Here is a 19,578-nt window from a genome sequence, read left to right as displayed (position 1 = left end):
TATAAATGTAGGTAAGAAGTTAACTTATCTCCCTCTTTATCTCTGTCTGCCTCTGTCTACCTCGGGGCAGAATGGGCGGCATGAGCAGGTCACCTTCCTGGATAACAAAGAGAAGATGGCATCGAAGAAGAAGACTGGAGTGATAGTGGGAGTCCTCATCGCTCTGCTTGTCTTGGCAGCCGTGGCAGGAATCCTCATCTGGCTCTTTGTTAGTGAGTACAACTTTACTATGTAGTCTGAGATTAATGCATGTAATAATCATAGACTAGGTACTATCACTCAGTCTAAGTGAAAATGCAAAGGATGCCCCAAAGTCGCTCAATAACTCCAACTGTACTAATGTTGCTAATTTCAACCCTCTGTTTGGCCTGGAGTATTCTGGGAGGTTTGTTTCTTCTTATGTCTGAATATAAAATTGATACGTGAAATGTAAATAATGGCAAACAGCTTTTTTATAATCTACCCGGAAAGACTTGGGTTTGAGTTGGCAGCCCTAGCCAACTGCAATTGGCCAATCTAAACCTGCCATCTACAGGGCACACCCGGGAGATTTCACATTCACAGGCGCTGCCTGACTGCTGCTTTGATGGCCTAGACGTTTGATACAAATATCTGAAATAAGTGTGAAGTTTGGAAGTTTTCATTTGCCATTGATAACCTGTTTGACAGGCCTTAATTTGGTTGGTGTTAATAATTCAGGGGAGTGAAGTGGTGCGGTGCAGAGTAGACAGAACATCCTGACAGTCTCACACACGCTCACTCTACAGCCTGATCAAAGAGGCTTTTACAGAGATAATCAAAAGATAAACAAACTCCTAATTCTCCTAAATCCCTGTTCTCTTTTTATTTGCTCCAGCAGAGAATCGTATATTAACCATCTCTGGAAGTTTGAGGAGGTCATTGGTGTTGCATGTAGAATGTTTCTAAATGACTTCCTCTTTCTCCCACTCCCTTTTCCTCAGTCAAAGGCAGGGAGTCGGCGGCCACCATAAGTATGAAGCGTGTCCCAGCTCAGCGGGTGTATAGCGGGCACATGAAGCTGGACAATGTGCCCTACAACCAGAATCTGGAGGACCCCACCAGCACAGAGTTCCAAAAGCTGGCAGACGACCTGGAAGAGATAGTGAGTTTGACCCAGGTTTAGGCTCAGATGTCATGTCCTGGTGATGTTCTGTTAAAAAAAAACGATTGAGCTTATTGTTTTCCTATGGTGACAGACAAAAGTGATGAGATGACAGACAGACATCCGTCATTTCCCATCATTTTCTTGCCTGCGTCAAAAGTTCAAATTAGTTGAACTTTTGATGGATAGATTGATGACTGGACCAATACCCTTCTACCAAGTTAACCTCCACCCACAATACCCTTTAGGCCAGGTACGGTATTAAGTCAGGTGTCAGAGTTCAGAACTGACTGAGATTCAGTTTCTCTCTCTTGTTTGTTGTAGCTATCTCCCACAGCATGTTTTTCTCCTGGTGGAAGGAGATTGCTAAAGGCATATTTGTGTGGGTGGACTGGAAGAGAGAACATCATTTAGTTAGTCTGTTATTTCCTCCAACAACATTTCCTTTCATTGGAGTAAAGGCGATGTGTGTATCGCCACTTGGGAACATGGAAATGATAAACTGCTATTGCTAAACCCCCAGTCAGTGTGGCATTGCTTTAGTATGTATGGCTGCATGAGTGACAATGTAAGGTATGTGTGAATACCGAGGTGATCTGAATGGAATTCTAGATGACTGTTCAATGAGCATTAATGTGACAACAGAACACACCCCCACCATTATTCTCTCTGCTCGGTACATTCAGTTCATCCTCTGGTCATGTATTGCAGATGCAGTAGAGCAAAGTGTCATTATATGTTGGTGATTGGGTCTACAGTATATACAACTGGCTTTGTTAGTTCAATCAGCAACCAACACACTACACTATTGGCTCCACTGGCAACACTAAAGAATACACAGAGTTCTTTTTGTTGTTGTTGAGGGAACAATGCACCTCTCTGTATGTTGGAGGTGCTGTGTGGTTGACTTGGTAGTCTGCTGTTACCTGCTGTAGAATATGGTATTTGTGCTTAGAAACAGCTTTGAATAAGGAAATCCACACTTAAGAGACAGTGTCTCTCGTCTGAGCTCTGCAAACGGCAATGGGATCACATTCTACACTTCTGGGTTCAACTTCAGTGGATCACTCATTTTGCTCTCCTCTGAAATTGTTTATGGGCTTTCTCCATTGTGGTCCATTAGTCTCCAGCCCATTTCTCGGTTCTCAATGTGGTCTTATCAGAGTTGATACAGATGAAGATCGTTCACTACTCTCTTCAGTCTGTTTCAGGGAGCTGAGGTGAGTTTAGCTACAGTGTCTTTATAATGTGCCTTTTGGATTTAACATTTACCAGCCTGATAATTGCATGTCCGCTACATGCGTTCTTATTCACAGTCTGAACTGGAGTTTAACACACACACACACTATGAATAGACAGCATGATTAGTAACAACACATGCTAGGATTCGATATCTAGTTTCTTTCTACATTTCTTTCACATAACTGTAGCTGAAGGCACTCGTCCTCCATGTAATCTCCAATGGAAACACAGTTATTCATGGCATGCAGGCAGTTTGAATGCAAGCATACACACTGCCTTATTGCAGACTCGCAGACAAACCTTTCTTGGTATCGAACTGGCCAATACCTGGAGCACTCCCAACACCATGGTAACCTTGATCAATTAAACCTTATATGGAGGATTCGGCTGAACTCTGAGGTCATGGCTCCCTATCTTCGCCATGGTAACAGCAAATGGGTTGTCAGGTAACCTAGTGAATGATCATTTTTATGTTTGGCTTTTTTCACCAGCTTAAGATCAACTACAAACAAGTTGAGTTCCTCTCCAAGTACTACACCACGTCTGTGGTGACCGCCTTCAGGTAGGAGAGCATTCTGGGATGTGGAGTTTCTGCATGTTGGTAATGTACAGTTGGCCATAAAGCTAGTCATGTGATCACTTTGTTTACTACATAATATGAATCTTTGAAAATGCTTATTGAATAAGTGTGATTTGGACAATGGGACGTCCATTGCAGCAACTCAAAACGCCAGCTGTACCTGAGGAGAGGTTTGGTAAAACCTGCACTATAGAAATGTTGAAGTGCATGACTGTGTGATCAATGAAGGCCTCAGTCAGCATAGTTTGGTCTTCTACTCCTTCCTTCAAGTCCCTCTCTCTCTCCAGTGAGGGGGTGCTGGCCTACCACTGGACCCAGTTTGACATCCCGGCAACGGACCTGGAGATGCTGCCAGAGTTCTCTGAGGAGCGGGTCCTGGAGGTGCTGTGGAACGGCATCAGGGAGCAGGGCAAACGCTCCGGCCAGAGCCTCCACATCAGCCAAGTCACTGCTTCACGTGAGTTAGTAGTTAGTACAACCCAGTCAAGACCAAACCAGGGGGTGTAGTCTCTGGGGCAGGGGGTTTATCTAGCGGCTTAGGGTTTAAACTAAGCAAGCAGTGACCAACCCTCCTCCTGGAGAGTTACCCTGAGTCCTGCAAGCTTCCACATCAACCCAAATCCACAATCTATCATTCTACTAATTGGCTGCTCACCAGGACCTTGATCAGCTGAATGAGGGGTAACAGAGTTGGTTACCAGGACCTTGATCAGCTGAATGAGGGGTAACAGAGTTGGATCAAAAGCCTGCACACCCAGTAGCTCTCCAGATGCAGGGTTGGCCTCCCCTCAACTAAAGGGTCATGTTTAATGAAGAGAAATGTATTGTCTGAAGCAAGCCCCCTCTCTGTCATCTTCCATAAGCATTCATATCTGATCTGATTTCTGCCATTAATGGCTGTTCTATGCCAGCTAGATGTCTCTGACATGCCCTAATAAGATAACGTGGCGGTATAAGGGACGCCACTCTGTTTGTATTGTATCAGTGATTGGACACTTTATGTAGTTTGGGTCCTTTAATGACGTTACAGAAGTTGGCCCCTAGGCTGCCCTCTAGCTGCCTGGCTCTAGCCATTTATCATTATTCTAGCTTCTGTCTACTTCACATTGCATTGCAAAAAGGTCACCCTATATGACTTAGTGGTTTTGCTCTCTTTAAAATGATTTCTGTTTATATGATTTGATGTGGCTGTCAGTCGGTTAGACAGAGATGTATCCCTGGGCTCCTTGAGGGGGTGGATGTTAAAAAAAAACAGTCCATCGGCAACTCTCTCAACAGCAGTGCGTACGGCGAATTGGAACAGAAAAAGTGCAACCCAAATATTAAACGCCCGTGCATCAAACTCGATCAGCCTCTCAGTTTGGTAGCACTCTCTTAACCCTCCCTCCTCATCTCTCATTTCCCCTTTCCCTCTCCTCCTCAATTCTCTCTCCTCCTTCTCCATCTCTCCTTTTCTCTCTTCTCCACCACTTTTCTGTCTCTCTCCCTCGCCCCCCTTCTCATTCCACCCCCCTTATCTCCAGGCACAGACCCCAGGATGGCCAGGAACCCCAGAGCCGGTGAGTAAACCCACTGTCTCCCGTTTCAATCACACGCCGCTGTAATTTTCCAGCCCGCTAGATGTTCACCCTGCTGCTGCCAGTCTGTGAGAATGCCTGCCCCGCTTGATACATAATACTGCTGCTGCTCCATTCATGAAGAGATTGAGAGCCCTGGCTATATAGTACATGAGTGGACTACTGAATAAAAATGGATGTTGGCCTATTTCACTCGTCTTTTTTTACCGTCTGTGTTGATGCGTAATCCTCAAACGATTTTGCGCATGTTACATTTAATTTCAGATGAGAGTTGATAGTTGACATTGCATCAACAGATGATACTGGATGATAAACAGTGTAGTAGATATGGTATAAGATGCGTACATTTTTCCACACCATGATATGACATTTTGATTGATGCCATACAATACAGCTCAACATAGCTCTTTTTTCCACTATGTTATCTGCCTTGGCGTTTGCGCTTTTGGGAGTAGCGAGTCTAAAGTTCTTCCTTAGCATGTGAGCTGACCAGGGAAACCCACAGCCTTGTTGGGCTACTGTACCTGTATGTCTGTACATCTACTAATGTAATCTGTTATGCTGTTCATTTCCTGCCCGTCAGATTACGAGTGTTTCTTCCGGTTGGAGGCTAACACTTCAGTTCAGAGCTTCCAGTCTCCAGGCTTTCCAGATCAGTACCCGGCCCAGTCCCGCTGCCAGTGGCAGATCAGAGCCCCGGAACAGAACGCCATCTCAGTCCGCTTCACCCACTTTCACATAGAGGACGACTGCTCTGATGACTTTGTGTCCATCTACGACTCCCTCAGCCCGGATGAGTCCCAGGCCATCACTCAGTGAGTGCTCTCACAACCACTACTATGATGATGATAAATAAATAATATGAATAATGTATTGATTTTTTTTTATTAGTGCATTTCATGGACCCAAAGACTCTAGTACAGGGATGGTGATGAGAGAGGCTGAATCAGGCCAGTGTTTGTCATAATGCCACTATTCTCCACAGCCCAAGGAAATCCGTGACAAACTCCATCTTAATATCAGCAGTGATACACAGACAAGTGAATTCCAATTGTAAGATTGCACATTTGTGTGAGACATATTGGCTTTGTTCAATCGAAGGTGGTTACCTGGTGTCTAGGCTAAGTGTAATTGATAGGTTGTTGTGCTGCGAGAATGCGGGTTTGTTTCCAATCGATAAGGTTATGTTAACAGTGGGGAAAAAGGAAGCAGGAAGTCAACTTCAAACTTGCTTTCTTTCAGCACAATAAATATATTCTTCATCCTACCAAGATACATAGACGGGTTAAAGAATGATTTTTAAGCCAAGTGAAATATGGATTGTGTGTGTGCCATTGAGGGTGAATGGACAAGACAAAAGATTTAAGTGCCTTTGAACGGGGTATGGTAGTTGGTGCCAGGCGCACCGGGTTTGACTGTGTCAAGAACGGCAACGCTGCTGGGTTTTTCACGTTCAACAGTTTCTTGTGTGTATCAAGAATGGCCCACCACCCAGAGAACATCCAGTCAACATGGGCCAACATCTGTGGGCAAAAGTGGGCGGTACAACTCAATATTAGGACAGTGTTCATAATATTTGTAAACTCAGTGTATCCCACTTGTTTACAACCTTTTTATTAATGTAGGGTCCAACCAAGACATGCATACTACCAGTACCAACATATGCCTACTTAATGAGGAAAGAAAGTAAAAGTGTGTCACGTAGTTTTCCAGAATTCCCAAGAGGGACCGGAACATCACTTTGTATTTGGCTAAGGTCCCCAGTGGGAATAGTGAAACATGGGAGAAAACGGTTGTTTTGAAGTGTAGCGAATGCTGTGGACTTCATTCCTGTCACGTCATTGGTGATTTTAGTCACTTGTTGGGATCCTGGTGCATTTAGCCCAGCACGTCGTCTTTCATTGTTAACATTGGGGACCTTCAGTGAGATTGAGTTGGCTCAGAAGGACCTCTCTTTTCCAATCTACCAGGGGTGCCACCCAGCAGCCATGCTGCTGTGTGTTACTGCAGTTGGTTGTCTGTGGACTCTGTGGGCGTCTGTCTCTCTCTCCCCCACTGTGGCAACCTGAGTGCAAATCAGTGGGGGCTACACTGCAGGCAGTTTCAAGTTCCAAACCCTTCACCAAACAAATGCGGGTAGCCAGGCGCTGCATAAGATTTTTTTTTTGCTGCTCAGCCTTTCAGCTTTGTCCAAGGTGACACCAGGTTTATGATAGCCTTAATACAATAGTTTCTAATGGCATTACCCTGCTGCAGGTAGATGTAGTGCTGCTCTTGCAGCGTCATTCACACTTCTGTGGCTCCGGCTGCCGGCCCACAATGCAGGAGCGTTTCGCTAAAATACCTGTTTGACTTTGAAATGCCGTGTGTGTCTGAGCGGGCAGGGCTATTTTTCTTCCCTTTAATAGTTGATTTAATGCTTTTGATGTGTGGGGTGCTCATCGGTTATTTAGACATTTCAAATGTATTTCATGTGCTTCTTTAGGTTTCTGATTCATGTGTTTTATTAAAAGTGTACTATGTCACTCTAACAACAGTGTAGATGGTATACTGATGGTTTATGCCTTTCATGCCTGCACCACATTCTGTCAGTGAATGAATTGAAGTCCCACACCTTGATCAGTGTTGCCCAGCCCTGTCATTGGTTGACCTCTCCATTTCCTATATGAATCTCCTCCTATAGCAAGTGTGGTCAGAGGCCTCCCAGCAATCCCCTGGAGGTGGTGTCGTCCAGTAACATCATGCTCATCAACCTCATCACCGACAGCGCTGTCCAGAGGCCCGGCTTCAGTGCAGAGTACTCAATCATCCCCCTAACAACATGTAAGCCAACATCACACAGTCATCCCCTTACCAAGATGTACAACGACAATGCCAGTCAAACAGTCCATATTTCACTACATTAACATGATGAACACTCTAATGACCCCACTTTTGCCATTTTAGCCAAAAGTTGTGGAGGAGTCCTGAGTGATGCTCAGGGGAACTTCAGCTCTCCCCATTACCCCAGCTTCTATCCCCCAGCCCTGGACTGCAAGTGGACCATCGAGGTTGGTGATCCTGCATCATAGCCCCTTCTGTTACCCCCTCTCTCTGCTAACTCTCTATTTACCCCCTCGCTCTCTGGTCCCTCTCTCTAGTCCCCTCTTTCCTGCACCATCCATAGCTCTGTATGAGGTGAATGCTGAGGCTGCAGAATGTCAGCCAGGCTGTTCAGTACCTCTTCCATCTTCATCTGTCCTATTGTAGCAGCAGCCCTTAAGGTTTTGTGTCTGGGGGGAGGAGGTGGGTTAGGTGTTCTCCCACAGTTACTGTAGCTTGAGTTCCAATTCCCTACACCTCCCACTTGGTCCCGTTCCCCTTGTGGATTTCAAATCATTGAATTGGTGTAAGCAGGCTTGAGGGACCACTATATTTCCTACACCATTTATTTAGAATCTATGAGGAGGAAGGAACAAGTGCGTACCTCTAAGGAGCAGGGCAGAGGGGAAAAGTGGTGGCATTTTCCAACTCTTAACACTCACATGAACACAACCCTGTCTCTCAGGTCCCTGCAGGGAAGCAGGTACGCGTCAAGTTCACCATGTTCCGTATGAAGGAGCCGAGAGTGGACGTCAGGGTGTGTCACAAAGACTACATAGAGGTCATGGGCACCAAGTAAGAATTGCCTCTACTTACTGGAGCTCTATAGAAACAAAAGAAACAAAAAATGACTTTATTGATTATCACAGGATAAAGGAACTGTCCTCTGCTTTAAACCATCACATTCCATTGACATACAATGTCAGTATTTCCACTCAAATAAACTTTGTGTGCTTTGTGTCAGGTACTGTGGGGAACTGTCTTCTCTGGCCCTTACCAGTACCACCAGCTCTCTGGTTGTGATGTTCCACTCTGACGAGTCCTTCACAGACAAAGGCTTCCAGGCTCAGTACAACGCATACGATCCTTCCAACCGTGAGTGGTTTCTCTCTGGTGTTATGACTCTGGATTGTATGAAACGTCCTATGAAGGTGTTACCATTTTATGGTACTGTTTTCAAACCCCTCTTAATCTCCATGGCAACTGATATGGGAGTGGTGGTGCTATTCAAGTGAAAGTTGCTATATGACAGAGTAATCGTCACTATAACAACTGAACTAGTGCCCCAAACCAAGTGGCACGCTGACTGACACTCAGCCAGAGACGGTTCAATGATGGAGGTTTACAGACTGCAGCTCTGACATTACAGGTCCACCAATCACCATGAGTGTGTTTTATTTTCTGTTTTATCAGTCAGGAGCCCTTCTAGTCTCTGTCTCAGTCCCCTCCACTCCCCTCGTCCCCTCTACCCTCTGTAGTTGCTGCTCTTTCAGAGTTTGGGCCATAATGGATTTCTAATTGCTTTGATCAATAGGGACGAGCAGATTGCAACAAGACGGATGGGCCGGATATACACTGTCATTCCCTCACACTCCTTCTGTCACTCGCTCTCTCTCCATCTTGCTCTCTCTCCATCTTTCTCTCTCTCATCGCTCACTCTCATTCACCTCTTCCCCCCCCATCTCCCTCTCTCCCTCTTTCTTTCCTCATTCCCTCCATTCTGTTACTGTGTGCAGCTTGCCCCAACCAGTTTGCCTGTGGCTCTGGGTTCTGTATCAAGAAGGAGCTGCATTGTGATGGCTGGAACGACTGTGGGGACATGAGTGATGAAATTAACTGCAGTAAGTAGATTCTGGCCTTGCTTGGCCTCACCTCACCCCTACCTCACTCCCCTCCCTCTTTTCCCCTCGCTTCCCCTTCATCCCTCCCTCTTTTCCCCTCGCTTCCCCTTCATCCCTCCCTCTTTTCCCCTCGCTTCCCCTTCATCCCTCCCTCTTTTCCCCTCGCTTCCCCTTCATCCCTCCCTCTTTTCCCTTCGCTTCCCCTTCATCCCTCCCTCTTTTCCCCTCGCTTCCCCTTCATCCCTCCCTCTTTTCCCTCGCTTCCCCTTCATCCCTCCCTCTTTTCCCTTCGCTTCCCCTTCATCCCTCCCTCTTTTCCCCTCGCTTCCCCTTCATCCCTCCCTCTTTTCCCCTCGCTTCCCCTTCATCCCTCCCTCTTTCCCCTCGCTTCCCCTTCATCCCTCCCTCTTTTCCCCTCGCTTCCCCTTCATCCCTCCCTCTTTTCTCTTCGCTTCCCCTTCATCCCTCCCTCGCTTCCCCTTCACCCCTCCCTCGCTTCCCCTTCACCCCTCCCTCTTTTCCCCTCGCTTCCCCTTCATCCCTCCCTCTTTTCCCCTCGCTTCCCCTTCATCCCTCCCTCTTTTCTCTTCGCTTCCCCTTCATCCCTCCCTCTTTTCCCCTCGCTTCCCCTTCACCCCTCCCTCGCTTCCCTTCACCCCTCCCTCCCTCCCTCGCTTCCCCTTCACCCCTCCCTCCCTCCCTCGCTTCCTCCCTCGCTTCCCCTTCAACCCTCGCTTCCTCCCTCGCTTCCCCTTCAACACTCCCTCCCTCCCTCGCCTCCTCCCTCGCTTCCCCTTCACCCCTCCCTCCCTCCCTCCCTCGCTTCCTCCCTCGCTTCCCCTTCACCCCTCCCTCCCTCCCTCCCTCGCTTCCTCCCTCGCTTCCCCTTCACCCCTCCCTCCCTCCCTCGCTTCCTCCCTCGCTTCCCCTTCACCCCTCCCTCCCTCGCTTCCTCCCTCCCTCCCTTCCTCGCTTTCCCTCCCTCGCCGCCCCTTACCCTCCCTTCACATACTTCCCACTCCCCTCACATTCCTGTGTGTGTGCATGTCTGTGTGATAGAAGCCTCTGACACACTGGACATTTCCTCTTGCTATTTTCAGAATGTGAAAAGGACCAGTTTGCCTGTGACAACGGGATGTGCAAGCCCAAGTACTGGGTGTGCGACCGTGTCAACGACTGCGGTGACGAGAGTGATGAGAAGCACTGCAGTGAGTAGCCGCCTAGTTGGCCAGACCCTCTCTATCTATGTAATGGCAGTCTGCGGGCTAAACGGGCCGCTAATGCCATGCTAATTGTGCTAACATTAAAGGCGCTAATCGGTGGACACTGGCTCCTAGCTCGGCTGTGTGTGGTCATTACTTTATCAGTAATGTGGCTTGTTGGAAGCCTTGCCCAATTTGCTCAGCCTCCGTCTAGACTCTTAATCATGTATAATGCATTCAGCCATTTAAAGCACAGAGCAGGGGAGAGATGGAGGGAGAACAAGCATCCAGTCTGGCCACATCAGTAAAAATGTCTCTTCCTCTCTCCTCCCCCCTTCCCAGGCTGTGCTAAGAATGAGTGGAGGTGTGGCGACGGGACCTGTTTGCCTCAGGATGTGGTGTGTGACACTAAGACAGACTGTGTAGACGGGAGTGACGAGGCTTCCTGTACCCTCTGTAAGTCAACACACACCAGACTCACTCATTACATGACAGAACACACCTCTCTTTTGACATACATTAGCTATGTTTATGCTACTGCACACACTTCTCCTCACATGAAAACGTTGTCACTCCTTTTCAATCTCAGTTTTGTGGATAAAGTGGGATGTTAGACTAGACAGTCTCAATCAATACAGCCAATCAATGTAAACCACAGCACCATCACTGTGTATGGTGCACTGCATTCTAATGCCTGACTGATTGGAGTGTCTCCTTCATCAAACCTGGCCTAACACTGAAATAGGTTTATGAAAAATGGGTTTGTTTTTTAATATCAGAAATGTGTTTTCTTATGATCTCTTGATAGGTTTTGACTTTTATTTTTGACTTTTATTTTTTATCCAACTCTCTCTCTCTGTGCAGCTCCTGGTATCTGCTCTGACTTCAGCTTTAAGTGTAAGAATGAGGCGTGTGTGAACAAGGTGAACGCTGAGTGTGACCGGGTCAAAGACTGCACCGACGAATCAGACGAGGAGGGCTGCGGTAAGACAAGACAACCCAGCAGCAAGCTCTCTCATTCGTCCTCTCATTTACGTCTTCACTCGCTTCCTATTCTCTGGGCATCTCTCTCTGTCTTTGTAAAAACATCCATGAGTTGGCATGTAGTTTTAGAACTCCTGTTTGATGCAAAAACCTTGACTAGCACATGAAACCAGATGTAAATTCGTCATTGTCACTCCTAACAGTGAGCTACAGGACAGCAGAGTAGTGGGGTTGAGATAACGTACGACTGGCTGCTTGTCTACACAGCACCAAACAAGCCGGAGGGCCTCCATCCAGCACTTTTATTTATTTGATTGTTCTTTGGAGAACTATTGACATCTGTGTGAATATTTTTGTGTTTTTCCTTTCCTACAAGCCTCGGGGTCTGGCAGTGTTTTTTTTGATAAGCTAATGTCGGTACCTTATTATAATTTCAACGAGCGGTGCGGTTCAGCGGCAAGGCTGCGGTGTCAAGTTGAAGTTATTTTCTCCTTCTCTTTTCTCTGTTCATTAACGCTCATCTCACTCTTCCTCTCCGCCATACCTTCCAACAGACTGTGGCATCCGGCCATACAAGCTTAACCGTATTGTGGGCGGGGAGAATGCGCAGCTGGGGGAGTGGCCCTGGCAGGTGAGCCTGCACTTCCAGACCCGTGGGCATGTGTGTGGCGCGTCAATCATCTCCAATCGCTGGCTCCTGTCTGCCGCCCACTGCTTCAAGACCATCAGCCCTGAGTGAGTTCCACATACACAACACTGCTCCTCCTTCCTTCCTCCCTGCTCCTCCTTCCTTCCTCTCTGCTCCTCCTGCCTCTCTGCTGGTTGTCCTTTCTATTGTTTCAAATGTCCTCCCTCTGCTTTGCTTTTGTTCTCTATGCCTCTTTTTGGGTCTGTCTATCCCGTCATGCCTGTGGGTAGTTTATGGCTTCTTTACTCTACTGAAGCTTCTCTCCTTGACTTCTTCTTTCAAGATCTCCAGCCCTGCATGTGTACATGGCACCCCTCACACCTCTTCTGGTTTCTGATTCACAGACAGATCGTCCCGTCTCTGCTTCTGAAGCCACTGATATCTCCCACCTCCCTCTACTCAGTTTTCAAACATCTTTTTTTGACCTTTCCCATGCCCGGGGTAGTTTATGGTAGTCTTTCATCTACTTCACTGAGTTAACTTAGTTTGTTGGCGCCCCATTCTCATTATTATTATTATTCATTATTCCAGAGGACATCGTTTTAGGGATCCTGTTCGTTCATTTAATACTAAGGGCTCTTCAATCTGTAAAGCTGAAGAGTTCCAGGTTCCACAATAGAAATGTAAACGTATTGAGCCAACATGTGCAGTGTTTACCATGAATGCGTTCTCCACTAAAGTGGGAACATTGCCTTTACATTTCAATCACGCTGTAAAGCTGAATTTCCTCGATGCGGATTGAACAGAGCCCTAAGAGAGATGAGTATGATGGGTAAACAGTGCTTTACACAACACAGGAGTTTTGATCCACAGCACAAGGACTGAGAAATTACCCCCTGATTATGCTGTTTAGAAGAGATGCTTCAGGGCCACATTTACATCAAAGCAGCTTTATAGTGTATATACTGTGTGTAATTGTCTGGGCTGCCAGTAGGTGGAGCACTAGCCCTGCACTAGAATGTGATCCAGCACTGCTGTGTTGGGATGGATGTGGTCTTTTCCATTTAGAGCCAGCCACTGTAGGGGATGATGTAGCTGTGCACTGCGGCAGTTTCATGAACAGTACAGAGATTTACAGAGCTCTGCTGCTAGCATTGGTTCCTCTCACAATCACACAGTCAGCTTGGAAGAGAAACGGCTTCCTTTCTGTTTACAGACAGCATTCTCTTATTCTGTGGAGAGGCTCTATAGGAGTAGCTCAAGCTTATATCCTACAGCAGCAGTAGGCAATCTTAGACTCTATCTTACATGGCCGATTCAATCAATTGAGTCTTTATTAAAGACTAATTAGTTCATTATTTGAATCAGGTGTGTTGCTGCTTTGGCCGGAGGAAAAGCCTGCCCCCACACTGGCCCCTTTCAGATAAGACTGCCAGCCCTTGGCCCTGTAGGCTGGTTAACATGCCCACAATCAATTCTTTCCACTCCTGTACTTTGTAAAAAAAACACTTTCAAGTGAAATTTCAAAGGCAGAGAGGCCAGCAGAATAACTGAATAATGTTAACATCCATTCTCTGCCTCTCTCTCTGTGCCTCTCTCTGTGCCTCTCTCTCTCTCTGTGCCTCTCTCTCTCTCTGTGCCTCTCTCTCTCTCTCTCTCTCTGTCTCTCTCTCTCTCTCTGTGCCTCTCTCTCTCTCTCTCTCTGTCGCCTCTCTCTCCTGCTACTCTCTCTCTGATATGCCTCTCTCTCATCTCTCTCTTGTGTGTCCTCTCCTCTCTCTCTCTCTACTCTCTTCTCTCTCTCGTGTGCCTCTCCTTCTCTCTCTCTGTGGCCTTCTCCTCTCTCTCTGTGCCTCTCTCTCTCTCTCTGTATGCCTCCTCTCTCCTCTCTCTGTTTGCCTCTCTCTCTCTATGTTGCCTCTCTCTCTTCTATGTTTGCACTATTCTCTCTCCTATGGGCCTTCTCTCTCTCTCTCTCTCTCTTCTCTCTCTCTCTCTCTCTCCTCTCCTCTCTCTGTTGCCTCTCTCTCTCTATGTGCCTCTCTCTCTGTTTGCCTTCTTCTCTCTCTCTCTCTCTCTCTCTCCTGTGCTCTCTCCTCTCTCTCTCCTTGTGCCTCTCTCTCTCTCTGTGCCTCTCTCTCTGTGCCTCTCTCTCTCTCTCTCTCTCTCTCTCTGTGCCTCTCTCTCTCTCTCTCTCTGTGCCTCTCTCTCTCTCTGTCGTGCCTCTCTCTCTCGCTGCCTCTCTCTCTCTGTGCCTCTCTCTCTCTCTCTCTCTGTGCCTCTCTCTCTCTCTCTGTCTGTGCCTCTCTCTCTCGCTGCCTCTCTCTCTCTCTCTCTCTCTCCTTCTCTAGAAACCACGTGGCCTCCAACTGGCAGACGTACAGTGGCATGCAGGACCAGTATAAGCAGGATACTGTTCAGAGAAGCTCGGTGAAGACCATTATCACCCACCCAGACTACAACCCGATGACCTATGACTACGACATCGCCCTGCTGGAGCTGAGCCAGCCGCTGGAGTTCACCAACACCATCCACCCCATCTGCCTACCCGCACGCTCCCACCTCTTCCCTGCTGGCATGTCCTGTTGGGTTACAGGCTGGGGCACGCTCCGCGAAGGAGGTGGGGGGTCATATAGTTACACTGTTGTTCTTATTGACCTAGGTCATATACAATACATATGTTGAATAATTTGAAATGCTGATGTTGCAATTGATTTAGTGCATGGGTTCAAAGTTAACATACATTTACTTCTATTTTATGCTACGGAACTGGGTCATACTAGGGATGGTCATTTGAAATGTTTTTACTGTTAGAGTACTCACATTATTCTTTTTTTTTGTACTAGAGTACTCAAGTAAAAAAAAGTATATTAGAACACACTAGAGGAAAATATGTGCACGTTTATCTATATGCCAACAGCGCGCAAAAATGCCTAATTTATCATAACCTTCACAGATAACATGTTCTATATAACCTAGTATATTCAGTCAATAAAAAACCAAGTGCCATTTTAGAATCATTCATTGACACCATAATGAGCTGTATTACCTGCTTGGCTCTGGCTTCGCCTAGCAGTGGCAAAAGATAAAACGCATAAGGAAATACTCTTACTGCGTTGTCTAAAATTATTCTTATAGTAATTTCTGCTCGGCATCAGACTGCTTCAGTTGCGCTTCTTCACTCTGATGAGAATTCACCAACTGGCATTCTATCAGCAGACAGCACTCTGACTGATTTGTAGCTACTTTTCTCAGTAGCTTCCTTTTCTCTGGTAAAATGCAAGATTAACTTCAAATAAAACATTACATTAAGAAATGGAGCTGGTAAACAACACCAGAAATATATATGATGGCAATGCATCACTTTTGCAAAAAATGACCTTACTCATTGGAAGCTCATTTAATTGTGTGGCTGCTAGCCAAATAGCGTTGCACTTCGGATGTCATCTGATGAAAATGAAGCTATTTCCTGATGAATGTGTTGCGCTTATGTGTTTTCTGTGAAGGATTTAGTTGCGCAACCCTGATCACTCTATTGAAGAAAAAAACACGACTTCCAACACAAAACGCAGGTGAAAGGGTTTAAACTCGACCACCTATCCCGGCCTTCGGCCTAGGTCGTCCACATCTGTGCGCACTCAAGCAATACTGACAAGATTGAGAAACCAGACATGTTGACATAAAACTGGTAAATATGATTAATAAACCACAACTTCATCATCACCGCATAGTTTGTGAGCTCTCAAAACAACGTCTCCACTACAAGAATGAGAATGGTATGCCGGATTAATTCATTGAATTAACAGAAATGACCGTAACCAAACATTCTAGATTAATGGGGAAATTGCAATGATGAACGGTAGCCTACATTTACTGCTGGTGATACTTTTGAGATATAGCGTGGAATTCATAAACTTTCACAAACAATTCACACCATGAAAACAATGATTGAGCGCGAATTGGCGGGAGAGTGTACATGGAGAGAGCTGCACACTACCGCCAATCTCTGGTTACAGATTGATTTTTGACATCCATTCGAGTACTCGGTACTCAATTACTCATGCCCATCCCTAGGTCATACATGTTGAGCTGTGCTTGATTTAGTATTAAGGTTCTCATTTAGACCAGCACTACTGTTCTCATATGGCAGACTTGGGTCAAATACTGTGCATTAGGTCAAGTATTTCCGTATGCTCGAGCTGCACTTGATTTCGTTTGAAAGGTATGGAGCCAAGAGACAGTGGAATAGTCCAAGAAAGTGCTGAATCAGCGCACCACACATACTAACCATTTGGCATAGTATTTGACTCAGTCAGGTGTGTTTATATAACTCCTCTATGATATATATATATATATATATATCAATATATATATATATATATATATATATATATATATATATATATATATATATATATATATTACACACACACATCTTTTACATCTCTTTCTTCTTGGCGTGCTGCTCTTCCCTCCGCTCTCTCCATCTCTCCCTCTTCATCCCTCTCATCTGTCTGCCATCATGGCGTCTTTCCCTTCATCGCCATGGCATCCTTCTCTTCCCTTCATCCCTCTCTCCTGACGTCCGTCTTCCCTCACCTCCTCCCCATTTTCATTCTCAACCCTCATCTCTCCCGTTGGTGACATCCCGCTCTGTCTCCCTTCATCTCTCATGACGTCTTCTGTCACCCCTTTCCCATTCCTTCTCCCTCATCTTTCATCCTAATATTTTCCTCATCTCTCTCATCATGTCACTCCTCTTGTTCCCTTCATCTCTCCCACATCTTTTTTCTATCATCCCTCTTCCATTACACCTTCCTCCACATCCATATTTCATATCAGACCTCCTCCTTCTCTCTCCCTCTTTCTCTTGAGGGTCTCTTAACTGTCCATTAGCCAACTCATTAGCACCAGGGTTGTAGGCAGTAGCTGGTGGACATGAAGGTTGTCTTCTGCTAGTTATAACCACGTGTCCTCTCTTTCTCGTGGCGGTCAGGTTCCATATCACGGCTGCTGCAGAAGGCAGAGGTGAAGATCATTAACGACACGGTGTGTAACGTGGTCACCGAGGGTCAGGTCACATCCAGGATGCTCTGCTCCGGCTTCCTGTCCGGAGGAGTCGACGCCTGTCAGGTGGGAGGGATACGCACGGCAGGCTACATTATCACTCTACATACTACACACACAATACAAACACATGCAATTATAAACAGAAACATATGTCATACACCTGCATCTTAAAATACTCCTAAACACGTTTCCTTTGTGCCCAATGTAATGTCTCTGTCCTCTGTTGCTCTCATCACTAGGGAGACTCGGGGGGACCTCTGGTGTGCTTCGAGGAAAGTGGGATGTGGTTCCAGGCAGGCATCGTGAGCTGGGGCGAGGGCTGCGCTCGTCGGAACAAGCCCGGCGTCTACTCGCGCGTCACCAAGCTGAGAGACTGGATCCGCAAGAACACGGGGGTTTGATGAGGGGACATGGGGGAGGGACAGCGGGTAGACAGTTTGGGGCTCTGACAGGACAAGACAAAAAATAAGGAATATGGAACATTGAGTCTGATTGAGGACGAGTCCCCCCCATGATGACCAGAGCTAGCCAACCTCAACCAGCCTCCGACACCCACTGAGGGCCTGCATGGGGCTAGCTACTGCTCAGAGGAATGATTTCAAATGGGTTTGGGATTATATTTTTCAATGTTTTTATGCTGTACTGATGCAACCCTGGTTCTCAAAGGCTCTGAGAAGCAGCAAGACTCCTGCACCTCCATCAATCATGTCATGTTCCACTGGTTTGATTAATATTCTCCCAGTGTAAATAATGGAAGATGTATATTTTGAAGACGCACTTTGTTTTTAGTGGTACAGTATTTGCCAAATCTCCCCATTGCTATGATGTGAGATCATATTTTCTGTTAGACAGACAGACAGACCAAATGAACTGAGGGAATTAGGAATGGAACAGAAGTAGAATAGTTGGTTGTATTTTTACAATGCATTTCTTTACCAGCTGTTTTCACCTGCCAATTTTCACTTAGTGCCTTGACAAGAACATGGAATGTTTTATAAGTCAGTGTGATACTAGTGATATTAGTAATGCCGTGATGCATAGAATCTTGAGTTCTAACAAAGATTGTCTATTGAAGTGCCATCAGAATCTATTCATACCCCTTGATTTATTCCACATTTTGTTAGCCTGAATTAAAAATGGATTAAATATGAACTAAAATCACCCATCTATATACAATATCCCATAATGACAAAGTGAAAACCTATTTTTAGAAATGTTTGTACAGAAATATCTAATTTACATATGTATTCACACCCCTGAGTAAATTCATGTTATAATCACCTTCGGCAGAGATTACAGCTGCGAGTCTTTCTTGGTAAGTCCCTATGAGCTTTCCACACCTGGATTGTACAATATTTGCACATTATTCTTTTCAAAATTCATCAAGCTCTGTCAAGTTGGTTGTTGATCATTACTAGACAGCCATTTTCAAGTCTTGCCATAGGTTTGAAGTTGATTTTAATTCAAAACTGTCACGAAGCCACTCAGGAATATTCAATGTCGTCTTGGTAAGCAACTCCAGTGTATATTTGGTCTTGTGTTTCAGGTTATTGTCCTGCTGAAAGGTGAATTTGTCTCCCAGTGTCTGTTGGAAAGCAGACGGAAGCAGGTTATCTTCTAGGATTTTGACTGTGCTTAGCTCTCTTCCATTTTGTCCCCCCCCCAAAAAACCTCCCAAGCTCTAGCCAATGACAAGCATACCTATGATGCAGCCACCACGATGCTTGAAAATATGAAGTGTTACTCTGTGTCGTTGGATTTGCCCCAAACATAACCTTTTGTATTCAGGATATACACTACCGTTCTAAAGTTTGGGGTCACTTAGAAATGTCCTTGTTTTTGAAAGAAAAGCATTTTTGTTTTGTCCATTTTAAAATAGCATCAAATTGATCAGAAATACAGTGTAGACATTGTTAATATTGTAAATGACTATTGTAGCTGGAAATTGCAGATTTTTTATGGCCAGCATCCCGGAGTCGCCTCTTCACTGTTAACGTTTAGACTGGTGTTTTGCGGGTACTATTTAATGAAGCTGCCAGTTGAGGACTTGTGAGGCGTCTGTTTCTCAAACTAGACTCTAATGTACTTGTCCTCTTGCTCATCTGTGCACCGGGGCCTCCCACTCTTTCTATTCTGGTTAGAGCGAGTTTGTGCTGTTCTGTGAAGTGAGTAGTACACAGAGTTGTACGAGATCTTCAGAGTCTTGTCAATTTCTCGCATGGAATAGCCTTCATTTCCCAGAATGAGAATCGACTGCTGCGTTTCAGAAGAAAGTTATTTCTGGCCATTTTGAGCCTGTAATCGAACCCACAAATGTTGATGCTCCAGATACTCAACTAGTCTGAAGAACGGCAGTTTTATTTTATTTTTTTTACGAACACAACAGTTTTCAGCTGTGCTAACATAATTGCAAAGGGGCTTTATAATGATCAATTAGCTTCTAGAAAATGATCAACTTGGATTAGCTAA

The 19,578-nt window shown here is 45.8% G+C and overlaps 1 protein-coding gene across 2 annotated transcripts in view; it reads left to right on the top strand.

Annotated features, from left to right (window-relative positions):
- LOC115164224 (suppressor of tumorigenicity 14 protein homolog) overlaps window positions 1-18,394 on the top strand; it is a 39,155-nt gene extending 20,761 nt beyond the window's left edge. For both annotated transcript variants that reach the window (XM_029716490.1, XM_029716500.1), the window contains exons 2-19: window positions 71-212; window positions 963-1,123; window positions 2,857-2,927; window positions 3,233-3,402; window positions 4,469-4,504; window positions 5,106-5,337; window positions 7,206-7,345; window positions 7,469-7,572; window positions 8,070-8,179; window positions 8,349-8,479; window positions 9,121-9,225; window positions 10,326-10,433; window positions 10,770-10,883; window positions 11,292-11,411; window positions 11,966-12,146; window positions 14,391-14,659; window positions 17,036-17,172; window positions 17,349-18,394. In XM_029716490.1, coding sequence (XP_029572350.1) covers window positions 71-212; window positions 963-1,123; window positions 2,857-2,927; window positions 3,233-3,402; window positions 4,469-4,504; window positions 5,106-5,337; window positions 7,206-7,345; window positions 7,469-7,572; window positions 8,070-8,179; window positions 8,349-8,479; window positions 9,121-9,225; window positions 10,326-10,433; window positions 10,770-10,883; window positions 11,292-11,411; window positions 11,966-12,146; window positions 14,391-14,659; window positions 17,036-17,172; window positions 17,349-17,510 — 2,493 coding nt within the window. In that variant the 3' untranslated portion in view covers window positions 17,511-18,394. The remainder of the gene's footprint in view (window positions 1-70; window positions 213-962; window positions 1,124-2,856; window positions 2,928-3,232; window positions 3,403-4,468; window positions 4,505-5,105; window positions 5,338-7,205; window positions 7,346-7,468; window positions 7,573-8,069; window positions 8,180-8,348; window positions 8,480-9,120; window positions 9,226-10,325; window positions 10,434-10,769; window positions 10,884-11,291; window positions 11,412-11,965; window positions 12,147-14,390; window positions 14,660-17,035; window positions 17,173-17,348) is intronic.
- The last annotated feature ends 1,184 nt before the right edge of the window (window positions 18,395-19,578 follow it).

Source organism: Salmo trutta, chromosome 3, assembly GCF_901001165.1.
Source record: "Salmo trutta chromosome 3, fSalTru1.1, whole genome shotgun sequence".
NCBI lineage: Eukaryota > Metazoa > Chordata > Actinopteri > Salmoniformes > Salmonidae > Salmo > Salmo trutta.
The sequence above is the reverse complement of the archived record's forward strand: the minus strand, read 5'-3'. Positions and strand labels throughout refer to the sequence as shown.